This window comes from Pan paniscus, chromosome X, assembly GCF_029289425.2.
Source record: "Pan paniscus chromosome X, NHGRI_mPanPan1-v2.0_pri, whole genome shotgun sequence".
NCBI lineage: Eukaryota > Metazoa > Chordata > Mammalia > Primates > Hominidae > Pan > Pan paniscus.
Genome location: NC_073272.2, coordinates 135,225,560 through 135,243,318, shown reverse-complemented (window position 1 = coordinate 135,243,318; position 17,759 = coordinate 135,225,560). Strand labels below are relative to the sequence as shown.

General features: G+C 42.4%; 1 protein-coding gene across 3 annotated transcripts; it reads right to left on the bottom strand.

The window, feature by feature from the left end:
- Positions 1–3,104: 3,104 nt before the first annotated feature.
- Positions 3,105–13,711, bottom strand: LOC129395286 (cancer/testis antigen family 45 member A6). Of its 3 annotated transcripts, none has more exons than XM_057301091.1 (5): positions 11,223–13,711; positions 7,580–7,754; positions 5,410–5,658; positions 4,937–5,030; positions 3,105–3,715 (listed from the first exon to the last, which is right to left on the bottom strand). In XM_057301091.1, exons 2-5 carry the CDS (start codon positions 7,746–7,748, stop codon positions 3,658–3,660), a joined length of 570 nt encoding a protein of 189 aa, XP_057157074.1. In that variant the 5' UTR covers positions 7,749–7,754; positions 11,223–13,711; the 3' UTR covers positions 3,105–3,657. The 3 variants fall into 3 exon arrangements, with proteins under 3 accessions (XP_057157074.1, XP_054962366.1, XP_054962365.1); XM_055106391.2 differs by having other exon boundaries at positions 11,240–13,711; XM_055106390.2 differs by lacking the exon at positions 11,223–13,711 and having other exon boundaries at positions 3,529–3,715; positions 7,580–7,865.
- Between the last annotated feature and the right edge of the window lie 4,048 nt (positions 13,712–17,759).

Here is a 17,759-nt window from a genome sequence, read left to right as displayed (position 1 = left end):
ATCTCAAAGTAATAAGAGCTATTTATGACGAACCCACAGCCAATATCATACTGAATGGACAAAAACTGGAAGCATTCCCTTTGAAAACTGGCACAAGACAGGGATACCCTCTCTCACCACTCCTATTCAACATAGTGTTGGAAGTTGTGGCCAGGGCAGTCAGGCAGGAGAAGGAAATAAAGGGCATTCAATTAGGAAAAGAGGAAGTCAAATTGTCCCTGTTTGCAGATGACATGATTGTATATATAGAAAACCCCATTGTCTCAGCCCAAAATCTCTTTAAGCCGATAAGCAACTTCAGCAAAGTCTCAGGAGACAAAATCAATGTGCAAAAAATCACAAGCATTCTTATACACTAATAACAGACAAACAGAGAGCCAAATCATGAGTGAACTCCCATTCACAATTGCTTCAAAGAGAATAAAATACCTAGGAATCCAACTTACAAGGGATTGTGAAGGACCTCTTCAAGGAGAACTACAAACCACTGCTCAATGAAATAAAAGAGGATACAAACAAATGGAAGAACATTCCATGCTCATGGATAGGAAGAATCAATATCGTGAAAATGGCCATACTGCCCAAGGTAATTTATAGATTCAATGCCATTCCCATCAAGCTACCAATGACTTTCTTCACAGAACTGGAAAAAACTACTTTAAAGTTCATATGGAACCAAAAAAGAGCCCGCATCGCCAAGTCAATCCTAAGCCAAAAGAACAAAGCTGGAGACATCATGCTACCTGACTTCAAACTATACTACAAGGCTACAGTAACCAAAACAGCATGGTACTGTTATCAAAACAGAGATATAGACCAATGGAACAGAACAGAACAGAGCCCTCAGAAATAATGTCGCATATCTACAACTATCTGATCTTTGACAAACCTGACAAAAACAAGAAATGGGGAAAGGATTCCCTATTTAATAAATGGTGCTGGGAAAACTGGCTAGTCATATGTAGAAAGCTGAAATGGGATCCCTTCCTTATACTTTATACAAAAATTAATTCAAGATGGATTAAAGACTTACATGTTAGACCTAAAACCATAAAAACCCTAGAAGAAAACCTAGGCAATACCATTCAGGACATAGGCATGGGCAAGGACTTCATGTCTAAAACACCAAAAGCAATGGCAACAAAAGCCAAAATTGACAAATGGGATCTAATTAAACTAAAGAGCTTCTGCACGGCAAAAGAAACTACCATCAGAGTGAACAGGCAACCTACAGAATGGGAGAAAATTTGTGCAATCTACTCATCTGAAAAAGGGCTATTATCCAGAATCTACAATGAACTCAAACAAATTTACAAGAAAAAAACACACAACCCCATCAACAAGCGGGCGAAGGATATGAACAGATACTTCTCAAAAGAAGACATTTATGCAGCCAACAGACACATGAAAAAATACTCATCATCACTGGCCATCAGATAAATGCAAATCAAAACCACAATGAGATACCATCTCACACCAATTAAAATGGCAATCATTTAAAAATCAGGAAACAACAGGTGCTGGAGAGGATGTGGAGAAATAGGAACACTTTTACACTGTTGGTGGGACTGTAAACTAGTTCAACCATTGTGGAAGTCAGTGTGGCAATTCCTCAGGGATCTAGAACTAGAAATACCATTTGACCCAGCCATCCCATTACTGGGTATATACCCAAAGGATTATAAATCATGCTGCTATAAAGACACATGCACACGTATATTTATTGCGGCACTATTCACAATAGCAAAGACTTGCAACCAACCCAAATGTCCATCAGTGATGTACTGGATTAAGAAAATGTGGCACATATACACCATGGAGTACTATGCAGCCATGAAAAATGATGAGTTCATATCCTTTGTAGGGACACGGATGAGGCTGGAAACCATCATTCTCAGCAAACTATCCCAAGGACAAAAACCAAACACCACATGTTCTCACTCATAGGTGGGAATTGAACAATGAGACCACATGGACACAGGAAGGGGAACATCACACACCGGGGCCTGTTGTGGGGTGTGGGGAGGGGGGAGGGATAGCATTAGGAGATATACCTAATGTTAAATGACGAGTTTATGGGTGAAGCACACCAACTTGGCACATGTATACATATGTAACAAACCTGCACGTTGTGCACATGTACCCTAAAACTTAAAGTATAATAATAAAAAAAAGAAAAGTACCTGGAACAATTAATATTTGTTGAATCAATGAATGAATGAATTAAGTAAAAGCATAGAATGGGCTGGGTGCGGTGGCTCATGCCTGTAATCCTAGCACCTTGGGAGGCTGAGATGGGCAGATCACTTGAGGCCAGGTTTCGAGACCAGCCTGGACAACATGGCAAAACCCCATCTCCACTAAAAATGCAAAAATTAGCAGCGTGATGGCACCTGTGGTGCACCTGTAATCCCAGCTACTTGGGAGGCTGAAGCACAAGGATCGCTTGAACTGGGGTGAGCTGGAGGTTGCAGTGACTTGTGATCGTGACACTGCACTCTAGCCTGGGCAACAGAGCAAGATTCTGTCTTAAAAAAATAAAATAAAAAGCATAGAATGTGCAAGTCATATCTGGAGACAACAGTCTTAAAGGGACTGCTACTGAAGCTCCAAATTATTGCTATCAGGCCAATCCTATCTAGGAACTACCTTTATTATATATATTGGATATACCACCCCACCCGCATAGATATACATATATATATATGTGTATATATATATATATATGGGGTGTATATATATATATATATATATATGGGTTGTATATATATATATGGGGTATATATATATATGAATAGGGGTGTATATGTAATATGTGTAATGTGTATAATGTGTATTATATGTATAATGGGAGATTACAAAGTGTGTGTGTGTATGTATATATACCCCCACCAACACACACACACACACACACAGGTATAATGTGCATTACATGTATAATGGGAGATTTTAAAGTGTGTGTGGATTTTAATGTGTGTGTGTGTAAAATATTTTACACACACACACATTAAAATCTCCCATTAGTTCTGCCTTTTCGTTGAAGGCTGACTGATACAGATTTCAACATTGAGATCGGGTTCCCACTACACCAGGGGCTAAGGAAGAGTATGTGTGATATGTCTAGAGAGCTTCTTAGTCCTCCCGTGTTTTTCGATTAGAGTTAATGGAAAATCACAGCAACCCCATCCAGGCAGGACATCTAATGGTTCAGACTCTTCCGTAATGAAGGTTTGAGTCATCCTGCCAGGCCAAGCATCATGACCAACTGACATGCTATCTTAGGGCAAAGGGAATGCGAAATGGGTAGCGAAAGAAGGTAGTTATAAACGCCAGCTACATCAGTGTGAGCTGCTGCAGAAACCACGACTGTAATAGTATTTACCTAATGGGTTAATAATATCTACCAGCACAGGTGGGAATACAAAATAACCAAAACACAAGTTATCCTTTCAAATAAAATGCTTTGGGAAAAAGAACATCTTTTACTAACAGAAATTTCTTAGCCTCTGGAAGGCTATTTGATTCGGTAACATATGCCAGGAGACTTCAGCAATATCCTGCTCCATTGTAGAAAACAGCAATCTGATCCTTTTCTCTCCTCAATCATTAACGAGATTATGCATTTGGGGTGTGATAATCCTCCAGGGACAAGTATTCTCAAATCATACGTTTCAGTTTCTTCTTAAGGTGCTTAACAAAGTCTCGTCTCATACATCTGAAAAGAAAGAGACATGTCATTAACCAAAAGATAGCTAAAGAACCTATGCTGTACGAAGCACTGTGATGGATAGAAAGATGAAGTAACAGTCAGCATGGAAATAGAAATGTATCTGCATGGTAAGAGGTAGTCTAGCCGGCAATAACAAATGCTGGCAAGGGTGTGGAGAAAAGGGAACCCTCATACACTGTTGGTGAGAATATAAATTACTACAACAACTATGAAGAACAGTTTGGAGGTTCCTCAAACAACTAAAAATGGAGCTATCATATGATCCAGCAATCCCACTGCTGGGTATATACCCAAGAGAAAGGAAGTCAGTGTACCGAAGAGACATCTGCACTCCCATGTTTGTTGCAGCACCATTCACAGTAGCCAAGATTTGGAAGCAACCTAAGTGTCCACTAACACATGAATGGGTAAAGAAAATATGGCACATACACACCATAGAGTACTGTTTAGCCATAAAAAAAAGAATGAGATTCAGTCATTTGCAACAACACGGATAGAACCGAAGGTCCTTATGTTAAGTGAAATAAGCCAGGCACAGAAAGACAAACTTCACATGTTCTCACTTATTTTTGGGAGTAAAAGTGTAAAACAACTGAACTAATGGAGATAGAGAGTAGAATGACAGTTACCAGAGGCTACAAAGGTTAGTGGGGGTGGAGGGTGTGGGAAGTGGGGATGATCAATACGTAGAAGTAGGGAATAAATAAGATGTCGTATTTCATAGCCCAACAGGGTGACTATAGTCGGTAATAATTTAATTGCACATTTAAAAATAATGAAGAGTATAATTGTATTCTCTGTAACGCAAAGGATAAAAGCTTGAGGTGATAGAAACCCCACTTACCTTGATGTGATTATTACACATTGTTGTCTGTATCACAATATCTCATATAGCCCAGAAATATATGCATCTGCTATGTGCCTACACAAATTTTTTAAAAAGAGGTAGTCTAGCAAATACAAAGAGTGTCAACTGAGGGACAATGCGCACCTCAGACTATGGTGAAAATGGAAGTCTCCATAGTCTTCGAAGAATGAGTTAGACTCAGATAACATTAGCCTAAGTAACTGTGGAGACAGCCATAACTGTGAGTGAGGACCAGGGTTTGAGAAACGCAAGGCAGGGGCTGCTCCCCAACGCTCACCCCCAGTACTCTATTGAGCCCAAGTGCTTAAAGAAATTGGACAGTTCCTATTTCTACCCACCTTGCTGCTTCCTTGATGATGGATTCAAAAAATCGTTTCCTGACTGCAGTAGGTCCTTGCACTCCTTCAAGCATTTCGAAGATTTTTTCATATTCTGAAGATGTTGAAAAAAAAGACTTCAGTATTATCAAATACAAAGAAGAATAGAAGTGAATCTACACCTCAGCAATCATGCTTCAGAGGCTGAAATGTTTTAAATGCTTAAATCAAGATACCTGCACATACAAAACCTAAATAATAAAAAAGACACCTGCACATACATGCGAATGTAACTCCTTTAATCATAACCAAGAAAGAAAAGAAAAAGAAAAAATGTACATGCTTTAGTCAAAGAAAAGAGGAACCACCATAAATTATGTGCAATCTCAACTCTGGCAAAGAATGAAACTCAACAGGCAACATGAATATTTCCTGAATCATAGAAAGAGAGACTTCCTATAGTTTTATAAAACAGACATTCTTATACTACTTACTTTGTCCAACGCATCGGAGTTCCTTCCCTAATTGACGTTTTATATCAGCATTAATTTCTTGTTGGCTTTTGGGAGAGGAGGCTATTCCTCTGCATTCTAGGTCATCTCCAGAGAAACTGCTGGTAACGTTTCCTCCCACAGGTGCATTGCTACCAGGTTTCCGCATCATCCCATCTTTGCTGAAACCAGTGAAGTCATCAATCTGAGAATCCAATTGGCTGGGTGGAATAGCATCTCCTGTCATAAGCTCTGGTGAAACAGATTTTGAGTAAAAGCCATCAGCTGTTGTTTGACCACTTTCTTTCCCCTCCACATAGACCTCATGAATGACAGCTCTGGAAATCAAACTGAGAAGTTGAGCTGTGAGATACGTGTGTTTCATCACCCCTCTGGGTACATCTATGTGCTCCTCAGTTTCTAGGGAATTATTTATTTCATAAATGGGAGGATACACCAGGGAGAAATCCCAGGCCTGACAAACGGAGGCCAGGACACATAATACAATAAAACCACCTCTTATTTTCTGGCCCTATGAATAGACATGGAAACCAAGTAAGGCAGTACAACTCTAAAGCAACATTCACAGATCCCTGGTACTCATGGGACAGTTTCAGCTTGTTATGCTTTACAAGTTGAAAGCAGCAAGTCTCACTTGATATCATGATTTCTCAAATTCACTTACAAACTGCCATGCTTTACTGAGCTGGAACCCAGGCAACTGGGATACAACTCAACCGGTCTCCTGTTATATCAAACACATTCTGAGAAAATAGAGGCGGCCATTACTGCTGAAAGTTCTATACACACTCCATCACCAAAAAGTCCCTTTTACTGTATGATTTTCCTCATCCTTCCTTTCTGTCTCACAAAAGTGACTTTCTTTTCACTCCAGGTCTGACACCTCTCATTTATTCATCGTCTGTGGCAGGCAGCATGCCAGTAGCTGGGGATCAGCAGTAAACAGCCCAGAGAGCAACGTTCCCTGCCCTTGTGGAGCTCACATCCTCATGGGGCGGTCAGACAGTACGTGCACAATGAGCAAATGAAACATACAGTGTTGGGCTAGTGGTAAGGAAGCAGTCCACAGGCCTGTGGGCAACAGCAGCAGAGGGAGCCCCAGGAGCTGCTGCTGGTTGGGCAGAGCCTTCTGTGGAGGTACCCTTGGGCAGGGCTTGAAGGAAAAAGCAGAGCTGCCTGCGCAGAGGCAGAGGGGGAGTTCCAGGCTGCGGTGAGGCCAAGGATATGGGCTGGAGTGGGGATGGACCGGGCACTACGGGGTGAAGGACAGTAGCAGAGAGAGTCAGGAGATGATGGGGCCCGTGTGAGGAGAGGGTGACGGAGGCCAGGCCACGCAGAACCTCGCAGACCAAAGCTGCTTCGCAGTCGGTTCTGAGTGCTTAGGAGTGTTGAGGATGGGTGTTCAGGAGCGACATGGCATCACGTGATTTACATGCCAACATCATGACCCGGCTGCAGGGTTGGAGGGTATGTGTTTGATGCGGGAAATAACGGGAAACATGGAGGTATCTCAGGAGCTCAGTGATTGATCGTGGCAGAGTGGAATAGAAGGAGAGAGAGAGATGCTGGGGTTCAGGAATTTTTTACAGTATTTAGAGAAGAGAAGAAAAAGAAATGTAGAAAAAAACAATGATGGGGTCGGGGGTGGTGGCTCGTGCGTGTAATCCCAGCACTTTGGGAGGCCGAGGTGGGTGGATCACCTGAGGGGGGGAGTTCGAGACCAGCCTGGCCGACATGGCGAAACCCCATCTCTACTAAACTTACAAAAATTAGCTGGGTGTGGTGGCTGGTGGTTGTAATCCCGCTACTCGGGAGGCTGCGGCAGAAGAATCACTTGAACCCAGGAGACGGAGATTTCAGTGAGCCGAGATCACGCCACTGCACTCCAGCCTGGCTGAGAAGAGCGAAACTCCATCTCAAGAAAAAAATGATAGGGATTCACCAATACGGACAAGAAATTAAAAAAAAAAAAAAAAGATTGTGGGAAATGGAAATCCTAGAAGGTTTTCATGAAGAAGCGAGTGAACAACTGTCAAATGCTGCTGAGAAATTAATGGCAATGTCAGCCGAAACTGTTAACCTTGACAAGGACAGTTTCTCTGGAGGGGATGAGGCAGGGGCATGAAGAGGAGGTGAGGACAGGCTTACTTACTCTTTTCTTTGGACATGGCAGAGCCTGCAATAAGGCTGTCTCCTGCTCCTTGTTTCCTTGCCAACAGGGCCATCCTCTGCCTTTTCTGATACGAAGGACTGTCACATTCCCTGGGACGTTTAAACACAGTTTCAGGATCTACAGCCACCTTCTCTGTTTTATCGGTCATTGTTTCCTGAAAAACATCAATGAATATATTCTATTCATGACAAAAATATAACAATCACAAAATGGCAAGCAATCTGCATATGTGTATACAACCAAGACTTTGAATCATTAATTTCACTTTTAATCATGAGCCAAGATTTACCAAGTCTGAACAGACACTCTGTTCTCAGGAAAAGAAACCTAATTTTAATGTACACAAAGTAAAACAGAAGAAAGATGGTATAACCAAATCAATCAGAATGCTTGTGGAATAAGCAGCTGTCATCAACCAAAAATAGATAAAAATATTATTACCTATTTGAAGATGTATAAGCCAATCTGTATTAACCCTTATTAGAAAAAATGGATGTATAAACCAATCTGTATTAACCCTTATTATACATTATATTTTAAATTATATATTATATATCATATATATTTAATATATAAGTATTTATGCTTATATATTCAAATAGATGTATAAACCAACGTGTATTAACCCTTATTAGGAACCCTTATTAGAAGATTGATACAAAACTGATAACAACATCTGACAAGGAATTTAGAAGGAAGAAAAACTACAAGATCAAGCCAAAAATACAAGCCAAGATCACCCCGAACTTAGACACAAAAATTCCAAACTAAGGGTGAGCAAATAAAATGTACTGGTACTTAAAAAGGACATACATCATCCATGGTGGAGTATATTGCAGAAAGGCAACACTGATTTAACATTTGAAAATCGATAAACGTAGTGCACCACATTAACAACAACAAAAACAGGGAAACACCACATGATCATTTTCATACATGGATCAATGTTTAAAGTCCATTCGTGATAAAAACTATCACCAACTTAGGAAAAAGGGCAACTTTCCTATTCTGGTTAGCATATGTACAAAAAATTTTTAAATGCCATACTTCATAGTGACATATCAGTATTTTCTCCCTGAGTTTGAAAACAAGACAAAGATGTCCACTATCCATTCAACAATTTACTGGAGGTTCTAAAAAGTGCCATAGCATCAGGAAAATACAATAGGTTTAAAATTTGGAAAGAAATAAAACTGTCATTATTCACAGATGACATTGTTCTGTACATAGAAAAATGCAGCAGAATAAAATCATTACAGTTAATAAGCAAATTTAGTCAACTTTCTAGATATAATGAAAACCAATGGCATTTCTGTGTAATGAATAGCAATTCTGTATAATGAATGGCATTATACAGAATGGCAATTCTGTATAACGAATAATTAGAATATGAGATTTCAAATGTCATTAAAAACAGTTCCAAAAACATCAAATATTTAGGAATAAATCTAATCAAGATGTGCTAGAGTACTTCACAAAAATTATAAAACATCACTCAGAGAAATTCAAGACTGCAGTAAATGGAGAAAAATATTCTTTCCATGCATTGGAAGACATTGCTATTTTTTTTTTTTGAGTCGGAGCCTCGCTCTGTCACCCAGGCTGCAGTGCAGTGGCACAGTCTCTGCTCACTGCAACCTCCACTTCCCAGGTTCAAGCAATTCTCCTGCCTCAGCCTCCTGAGTAGCTGCGATTACGGGCGCCTGCCACGACGCTGGATAAAGAAAATGTGGTACATATACACCACGGAATACTATGCAGCCATAAAAAAGAATGAGTTCATGTCCTTTGAAGGGACATGTGTCAGCAAGCTAACACAGGAACAGAAAACCAAACACCACGTGTCCTCACTCATAAGTGGCAGTGGAACAATGAGAACACATGGACGCAGGGAGAAGAACATCACACAGTGGGGCCTGTCAGGGGTTGGGGGGCTAGGGGAGGGATAGCATTAGAGAAATACCTAATGTAGATGACGGGTCAATGGGTGCAGCAAACAACCATGGCATGTGTCTTCCTATGTAACAAACCTGCACGTTCTGCCCATGTATCCCAGAACTTAAAGTATAATTTTAAAAAAAGGAATATTATCGTAATGGCATTGGGTGAGTCAAAGATGTTTCTTAAAATAATAAAAAGCACTATCCATAAATAATACACTAATTAATAAAATTAAGAGAATCTGTTCATCTACAACACATTATTGAGATCGTGTAAAAGCAAAAAAGATTTATAGAAGATACTAAAATTGTATATGTATTTTTATATATGTACATATACGCCTGTGTGCCTGTGCGTATAATTCAAATACAGAATATATGGAAACTACAAATCCATTTTTAAAATACAAACATCTCAGTAAAAGCTGGGGGAAAATACCTGAAAAGGAACTTCATAAAAGGCATAGTTAAATGACCAATAAACACATAAAATGGTGCTAAAAAAAAAAAAGAAAACAATAAATAGCTGGGTGCGGTGGCACTGCAATCCAGTCTGGGTGACAGAGGGAGACCCCGTCTCAAAAGACAAACAAAAATCAATAAATAAAAACAATTTCTTAAAAAGGTGCTTGATCTCATTGATCAGCAGAGAAATGCGAGTGTAGACATAAGGAGAGATCACTGCACACCCATCAGAGTGGCTGGAATGAAAGACTAACTGTACTGCGAGTGTTCAAATGTGGCACAGCTGGAACCTTTGAATATTTCTGGACTCCCATTCCCACACAGACACCTGAGGCTGTGGCTAAAAGGTCAGATAGAATCCCAGTAAAGAGCTCCTTCAGAATTGCGATCAACCAACCGAGGAAAAGCACCACAACCTGGGTCGAGACAAGAGTTCCCAAGGTCACGTGGCCTCCTTCATGGCTGACACAGAGCTCCCTGAGTCCCACCATAGGCTTAGAGAATCCAAGGAACATTACCCCATTCCCCGGCGGCACCGGGAGAGAGCACCTACAGATAATAATTTTAAAAACCCAGCACCAAGAGAAAGCATCCAGTAAGCGTCCACAACGGGGATAAGCAGAACCAAAGAAAAGCCAACACATTGTAACTGAGAGCGAGCAACATCCGTGGACAAATGCGCCTCACGGCCGACATCAGTACCCAAGGAAGAGTCCACCAGAGGTTGAGATAAAGCCCCCGACAGTGACCCCACAGGGCTACGATCATGTGTCCGGGGCACAGCCACCCCCACCACGTTCCATGAGCACAGATAGTGTCCCCAGGGCGGAGTCCCCCTCAGGACAGCGACTGAGTGGGAAAGAAACACCGCGGCACCCGAGGCCGACACAGGCAACCAAGGCATGGCCCCCACCCCCCGGGCTCAGGTCATTTCAGCAGGAAAAGTCGCCTTTTCCATCACCGACAGAGAGCCCCCAAGAAGAGCCCCCAAGAAAAGCCCCCTGGCCCCACAACATAGCCGAGACGGGGTGCCCAAGGAAAACGCTCCCCCGCGGCTGACACAGGCGCCCATGGCGGTGTCCCCAGAGCTAAGCCACTTCCCCAAGGGAGCCCTCCCACACACCGGACAGAGAACACCACAGAAAAGACTCTTTCTGAGGAAAAAGGACACTTTCCAGGGCGAAATTAAAGCATCCAGGGAAAAACTGCCCACTCACAGTCCTGAAGTCCTGACCTTGCTGGAGGAGAGACGGCGGCACCTCACAAAATGGCAGTGAAGTTGTGGCGCCTCCCCGCTGGTGGCACTTTCTAGAAACCTGCCCTCTGGGAGTTGTGGGAAATGTGCCCCCTAGGGCACCTGGGAGTGATGTGCATGGGGAGGCGTCTCACCAGAAGCACTGATCCCGTTTGGCCCAAGGGAGATGGGAGGAAGGGAAGTAGCCAGCCACAGCGTGCCTGCCCCAGCCGAACACAGGGAACCTGTTGGGGGCGCCAGAGTGCTGAGGAGAAGCCTCGTGCCCCAGAGAACCAGGAAGCGCAGCCCTCCCCTTCGCTGACTCTGGCGCCCTCTACAGGCGACCTTCAGTAACAACTGCACAGCAACGTATGCGGAGGAATGCAGAACCTTCTCACACAGTGGGATGAAATCGCCTGGGTAACATAGTGAGACCCCGGCTCTACAAAGCAACCAACTAATCAAAAAAGAAAGAAAGAAAGAAACACACAAATTAGCCGGGCCTAGTGGCCTTGCACCTGTGGTCCCAACTACTCGGGAAGTTGAGGTGGGAGGATGGCTTGAACCCAGGAGGCGGAGGTAGCAGTGAGCCACTGCACTCCAGCCCAGGCGGTAGAGGAGACCCCATCTCAGAAAAAAAAAAAAAAAAAAAAAAAGAAAGAAAGAAGGAAAAGAAAAGAAAAAGAAAAACAACAACAACAAACTGAAATTTTCATTTGAGGGGGTTGTGTTTTAAAGTCAACCCCGACCCGCCACAGTGGCTCACGCCTGTAATCTCAATACGTTGGGAGGTCGAAGGGGCTGGACCACCTGAGGTCAGGAGTTCGAGACCAGTCTGTCTGACCAACATGGTGAATCCCGTCTCTACTGAAAATACAGAAAATTACCGGGCGTGGTGGCATGCACCTATAATCCCACCAGCTACTTGGGAGGCTGAGGCTGGAGAATCGCTTGAACCGGGCAGGCAGAATTTGCAGTGAGCTGAGATCATGCCACTGCACTCCAGCCTGGGTAACAGAGTGAGACTCTGTCTAAAAATAAAAATCAATCAATCAGTAAATAAAGTCAACCTCTATCTGTTAAAGGTAACCATTATTGTTAATTGATAAGAAAAATGAGGGCCCCAGTGCGGTCGCTCACGTCTGTAATCCCAGCAATTTGGGAGACCAAGAGGGGTGGATTCCTTGAGCCCAGGAGTTCAAGAGCAGCCTGGGCAGCATGGTGAAACCCCATCTTAACACAAAATACAAAAATTAGCTGAGCGTGTAACTGTGGTCCCAGCTGCTTGGGAGGCTTGACACCAGGAGGTTGAGGCTGCATTGACCTTTGTTCGCACCATTGCACTATAGCCTGGGTGACAGAGTAAGACTGTCTACAAAAAAAAGAAAGAGAAAGAAAGAAAGAAAGAAAGAAAGAAAGAAAGAAAGAAAGAAAGAAAGAAAGAAAGAAAGGAAAGAGAAAGAAAGAAGGAAGGAAGGAAAGAAAGAAAGAAAGAAAGAAAGAAAGAAAGAAAGAAAGAAAGAAAGAAAGGAAGGAAGAAAGGAAGAAAGGAAGGACGGAAGAAGGGAAGAAAGGAAGAAAGAAAGAGAGAAAGAAAGAGAGAAAGGAAGGAAGGAGGGGAAACCTTATTATATTGCATCTATTAATCATTTTAATCTGGAACTTTGTATATTTTTCCACCTTTTTTATTTTTTTTGAGACAGTCTGGCTCTGTCACCCAGGCTGGAGTGCAGTGGCATGATCTTGGCTCACTGCAACCTGCGCCTCCCGCCTCCCAGGTTCAAGCAGTTCTCCTTCCTCAGCCTCCCGAGAAGCTGGGATTACAGGCATGCACCACCATGCCCGGCTGGTATTTGTATTTTTAGCAGAGACGGTGTTTCACAATGTTCTCCAGGCTGGTCTCAAACTCCTGACTTTAAGTGATTCATCTGCCTTGGCCTCCCAAAGGCCTGGGATTACAGGGGTGAGCCACCATGCCCGGCCCATTTTTCCACTTTCACAACTTATTTTAAGTGCAGCAAAATTTACTTGAATTGTCCATAGTGGTAAAAAATATTACAGCGAAATTTTTAGAGTTTTAATGGAACAGGCAGTTTCACTATTGACACAATTATTTGGAAGGGATTACTTCACTGGTTTTGTAATTCAAAAGTTATGTTTGTAAAAAAATTAAAATTAAAATTAAAAAATATAGCCAGGCATGGTGGTGGGCACCTGTACTCCCTGCTACTAGGGCAGCAGAGGCAGGAGAATCACTTGAACCTGAGAGGTGCAAGCTTCAGTGAGCAGAGATCGCGTCACTGCACTCCAAAGGAGCAGAGATCCATTGTCACTGGGGGACAAAGGGAGAGTCCGTCTCAAAATAAATAAATTAATTAAAATTAAAATTAAAAATTATGTTTGTTAAGAACCCTGTTAGAAGAGAGTCATATTCAGTATTACAGCTTCTTAGCCTATTGTGTTAATATTTGCCTGTGCTTCAGAGCCTTCATAGAACACATTTTCTTTTGGAATATATTTGATTGATAGGAAAGCTTAAACATTGTTTTCACTTTGATGTAGGAACAGTTGTTTTGTTTGTTTCCTCTAGTGCTATCAAAATAAAATACTCATTTTTTGCATTAAAAAAATCCCACCAGAGCAGTACTCATAGGAGTATTTGATTGAATAACCATGAGACTGGAATCTTGGTGGGGCTTAATTAGAATCCTGCCTACCACACAAGCCACAAGTGGACAGCTGCATACGACAGTCCTGACTGGGACAGCCCTGAAGGACAGTGATGAAGGGAAATCCTCCCAGAGGGAAGAACTTTGAGCAGTGCACCTTCTTGGAGGAGGCATATCCAGACGTGTAAGTATGTATCATGCATAGGCTGTGTCCCACTCATTCGCTGAATTGTCAGGGACTTTGAGAACACACGATTAAAAATGTGTGACAAAGAAGTCTGAGAAAAAAAAATATGTGGACAGGCCTGTCCAAACGGACATACAATGTGAAGATATTGGGGTCTCATGAGAGTTCTCAGCAAAGGGTATCCTCAGCAGAGCAGAATTTTAATAATCAGATGGATAAGGTACTTATTATCTAGGTATTAATCAGCCTCTTTCCCTAACACGTGTGTCACAATCTTACCGGCTCAACAAACAAAGTGGTCAAACTGGCAGGGTTGGAGATTATGCGCAGTAGCATGGACCTCCACTCACCATGCATGGCAAACCTGGCTACGGTCATTGCTGAGTGAAAAATCTTCCAGGAATGGAGACCAACACTAAGCCCCCAATTTGGCACCAGACTCCAGAATGATCTGCCAGCCACTAGTTGGTATGTGGATTACAATAGATCACTTGTATCATAAAAAGAGAAGTGCTTTCTTCTTACCTGAACAGACATTTAGTCTAGATATGGATTTTCCTTCCCACTTGCAGTGCTTTTGAGAAAACCAATGTTTGTATCTTGGCTTCCAAAATTCTGGAAAGCGCTAGTTCCTCAAGTTCCTAGGGTTATTCATTCTGGAGACTCTAGTATACTCTGCAAGAAAACCTGTAGGCCATCCACCAAAATGCCCAAATGGAGTCACTCTTAAATAACGAGCCCTGCATGTTTCCAGAAACTCTAATTATCAGTGAAAAGTTTACTATGGCAGCGATTTCGCCACCCAGGGCAATTGGAGAATGGCAGATACTAGGGACCATTAACTCTGTGAAAGCTGTAGAAGACTGCAGTCAAGAATCACAGTTACAGAACCAAAAGTGACAGTCTTCTATTTTCGATGTTTGTACAAAGAGGACACACAATTAATAAAGTGGTCGAGGAACAGGTTTCTGCTTTAATACCAAAAACTAACATAGAAACCTGTAAAGATGTCCAAGTATAGTAATCCTTTTCCTGTGTATTTGGTTAAGATTTAAAACTGAAGCTTTCTTTGTTAGCTTTTTTAAAATTATAGATGCCAGAAGGGTACATGTACAGATTTCTCACTTGGATATAATTGCACAGTGCCGGGGTTTGGGCTTCTAGTGAACCCATCACCCAAATAGTGAAGAGAGTATCCAATAGGTAGTTTTTCAACCCTCCGACCCGCTCCCTCCCTCCCCTCTACCTCCATTTTGGAGTCTCCAGAGTCAATGGTTTCTACCTTTATTTTCATGTGTACCCATTGTTTAGCTCCCACATATGAATGAGAATACGCAGTATCTCATTTTCTGATTATCAGATTTTGCTTCTGCGTTTCACTTAAAAGTGAAGTTTTCACCGGACACAGTGGCTCACGCCTGTAATCCCAGGATTTGGGAGGCAGAAGCGGGTGGATCACTTGAGGTCAGGAGTTCCAGACGAGGCTGGCCAAAGTGGCGAAACCACATCTCTACCAAAAATACAAAAAATAGCCGGGGCCCTGCGCAGTGGCTCGCACTTGCACTTTGGGAGTCTGAGGTGGGCATATCACTTGAGGTCAGGAGTTTGAGACTAGCCTGGCCAACATGGTGAAACTCTGTCTCTACTAAGAAATACAAACAATTAGCCAGGTGTGATAATGCGTTTCTATAGTCCCAGCTACACAAGGAGGCTGAGGCAAGAGAACTGCTTGAACCCGGGAGGTGGGGGTTGCAGTGAGCCGAGATTGCACCATAAACTTAATCAAATTGTTGTTCCAACTGCAGCTGCTGTGCTACAAGTGGTTTTGTTGTGTCAGCAACTGTGACATCCCTCGGAAGCTGATATACAATATTGATTAGGTGAATGTTTGGCTTTCTTTCAGTAATTGTCGTAAACAAGAATTTCGATTCAGCTAGAAAGGACAGCAATGTACTATCATTTCCTGTTTCAAGCTTATATCAACTCTCTAGGTTTATATCCTGAACGAGTTCTTAGGGAAAATGGCCACCTTTCTCTTAAACCAGATGTGACACCATTCTTTGCAGTGATGACATTATGCTGACTGAAAAGGAGGTAGCAACTAATCCAGACACGGTAGCAACACACTTGCAAGACATTATGTGAGAAATAATTCTCACACAAAATCAGGGGCCTTCTAACTGAGTGAAGCGTTTAACAATCTGGTAGTCTGGCATGTCAAGATGGTGGTTATAAGGTGAACAGCAAGTTCTTACATCTTGCCTTTCTTACTACTAAATAAGGAACATGAAACGAGTTGCATAATAGATGCTTGTTTTAGCATATACCTAAATGTTGTGCAGTACCGTGGACCCATTGACAAGTGACTGAAACCCTGCTAGCATGGACCGGGGCCCAGAAAAAGAGAAGCTTCCCTAATCCTGCACCTGTGGTCTCATGTGGAGTTCCCTGAGACCAGTTGACTAGAAAATAAAAAACGTCATGCCTGATTTTCATTTGTTACTTCAGAATATGCAGGCACCACATCTATTAGGTTTGTTACTAATGCAAAAGAAATTGTCCCCGATTCAGCAGCTTAAAATAACACAAATATATAAGCAGTTCTGTAGATCAGAAATCCATGCAGCCTGGATTGGTTTCTCTGCTTAGGATCTCACAAAATCAAAGTTAGGGTATCAACCAGGCTGCTGACTAACTAAGGACTCAGAGAGAACCTGTTTTCAAGCTCATTTGGGTTACGGGCAGGTCTAACTTCTTAAAGTTGTGGAACTGAGGTAGCCGTATACTTGCGGTCTTGGCTGAGGCCACTCTAAGCTACCTGAGACCCCTCCATACCTACTTGGGTGCACCCCTCTATCTTCTAAGCAGTAATGGTGCATCATGATTATGGTGGCTGAGATAAAGCTTATTTACGGGTTTGGCAACATGAACTTTCATTTACCAGGTCCATCTCACTACAGCCACTGCTCACTATTCAATCTGACAGCAGCAGAGACCAACACTGAGTCCCCAATATGGCACCATGTCCCAGAGTGGTCAGTCAGCTTCCAGGTAGCACTGTGATTACTTGGGTCTGCTTCCACGATTGAAGGGGTATCACTTTGATCTTGCTCAAATAGACACTTATTCTGCATATGGATTTTCATTCCCACCCATGGAACTTCAAGGAAATCGGTACTGTGGTATGAGGAAAGGCTGTATCCACCATCGTGGTATTCCACACTGCACCAGTTTTAAACATCAAACTCACTTTACAGGCAATGAAGTATGGGAATGGGCTCATGCTAATGTACTTCACTAGTCTTGTGATGTTCTTCAACATCCTGAAATGGCTGGCTCAATAGAACATTGGAGGACCTTTTAAAGCCTGAGTTGTCATTGCAGCTTTGTGGCAGTGCCTTGTGGGGCTTGGCTGACAATCTAGAAAGTGGCAAAGCTGAATCCTAGCCTCAAGTATATGGAACTATTTCTCCCATAGCCACATTTATGACTTCAAGAATGAAGGAGGCAATATGTGGGCCTTCTCTCACTATTCCTCCTGGGTATCTAGTAACAAAATGTTGCTTCTTATGCTCAAGAAGCAAACTGTGCACCAAGAAGCCAACTTTTGGCTCTGCTGGACTAGAGGACTTAGTTACACATTGAGGAATTTTTTCAACAGGGG

Excerpts from the sequence above, each read along its gene's own strand:
- LOC129395286 (XM_057301091.1), bottom strand. The coding sequence starts at position 7,748 with ATGACCGATAAAACAGAGAAGGTGGCTGTAGATCCTGAAACTGTGTTT. Across the intron at positions 5,659-7,579 it reads TGCCATGTCCAAAGAAAAGA|AGCTTATGACAGGAGATGCT; the intron begins GTAAGTAAGCCT and ends CTGTTTCACCAG. Across the intron at positions 3,716-4,936 it reads ATCATCAAGGAAGCAGCAAG|ATGTATGAGACGAGACTTTG; the intron begins GTGGGTAGAAAT and ends CTTTCTTTTCAG.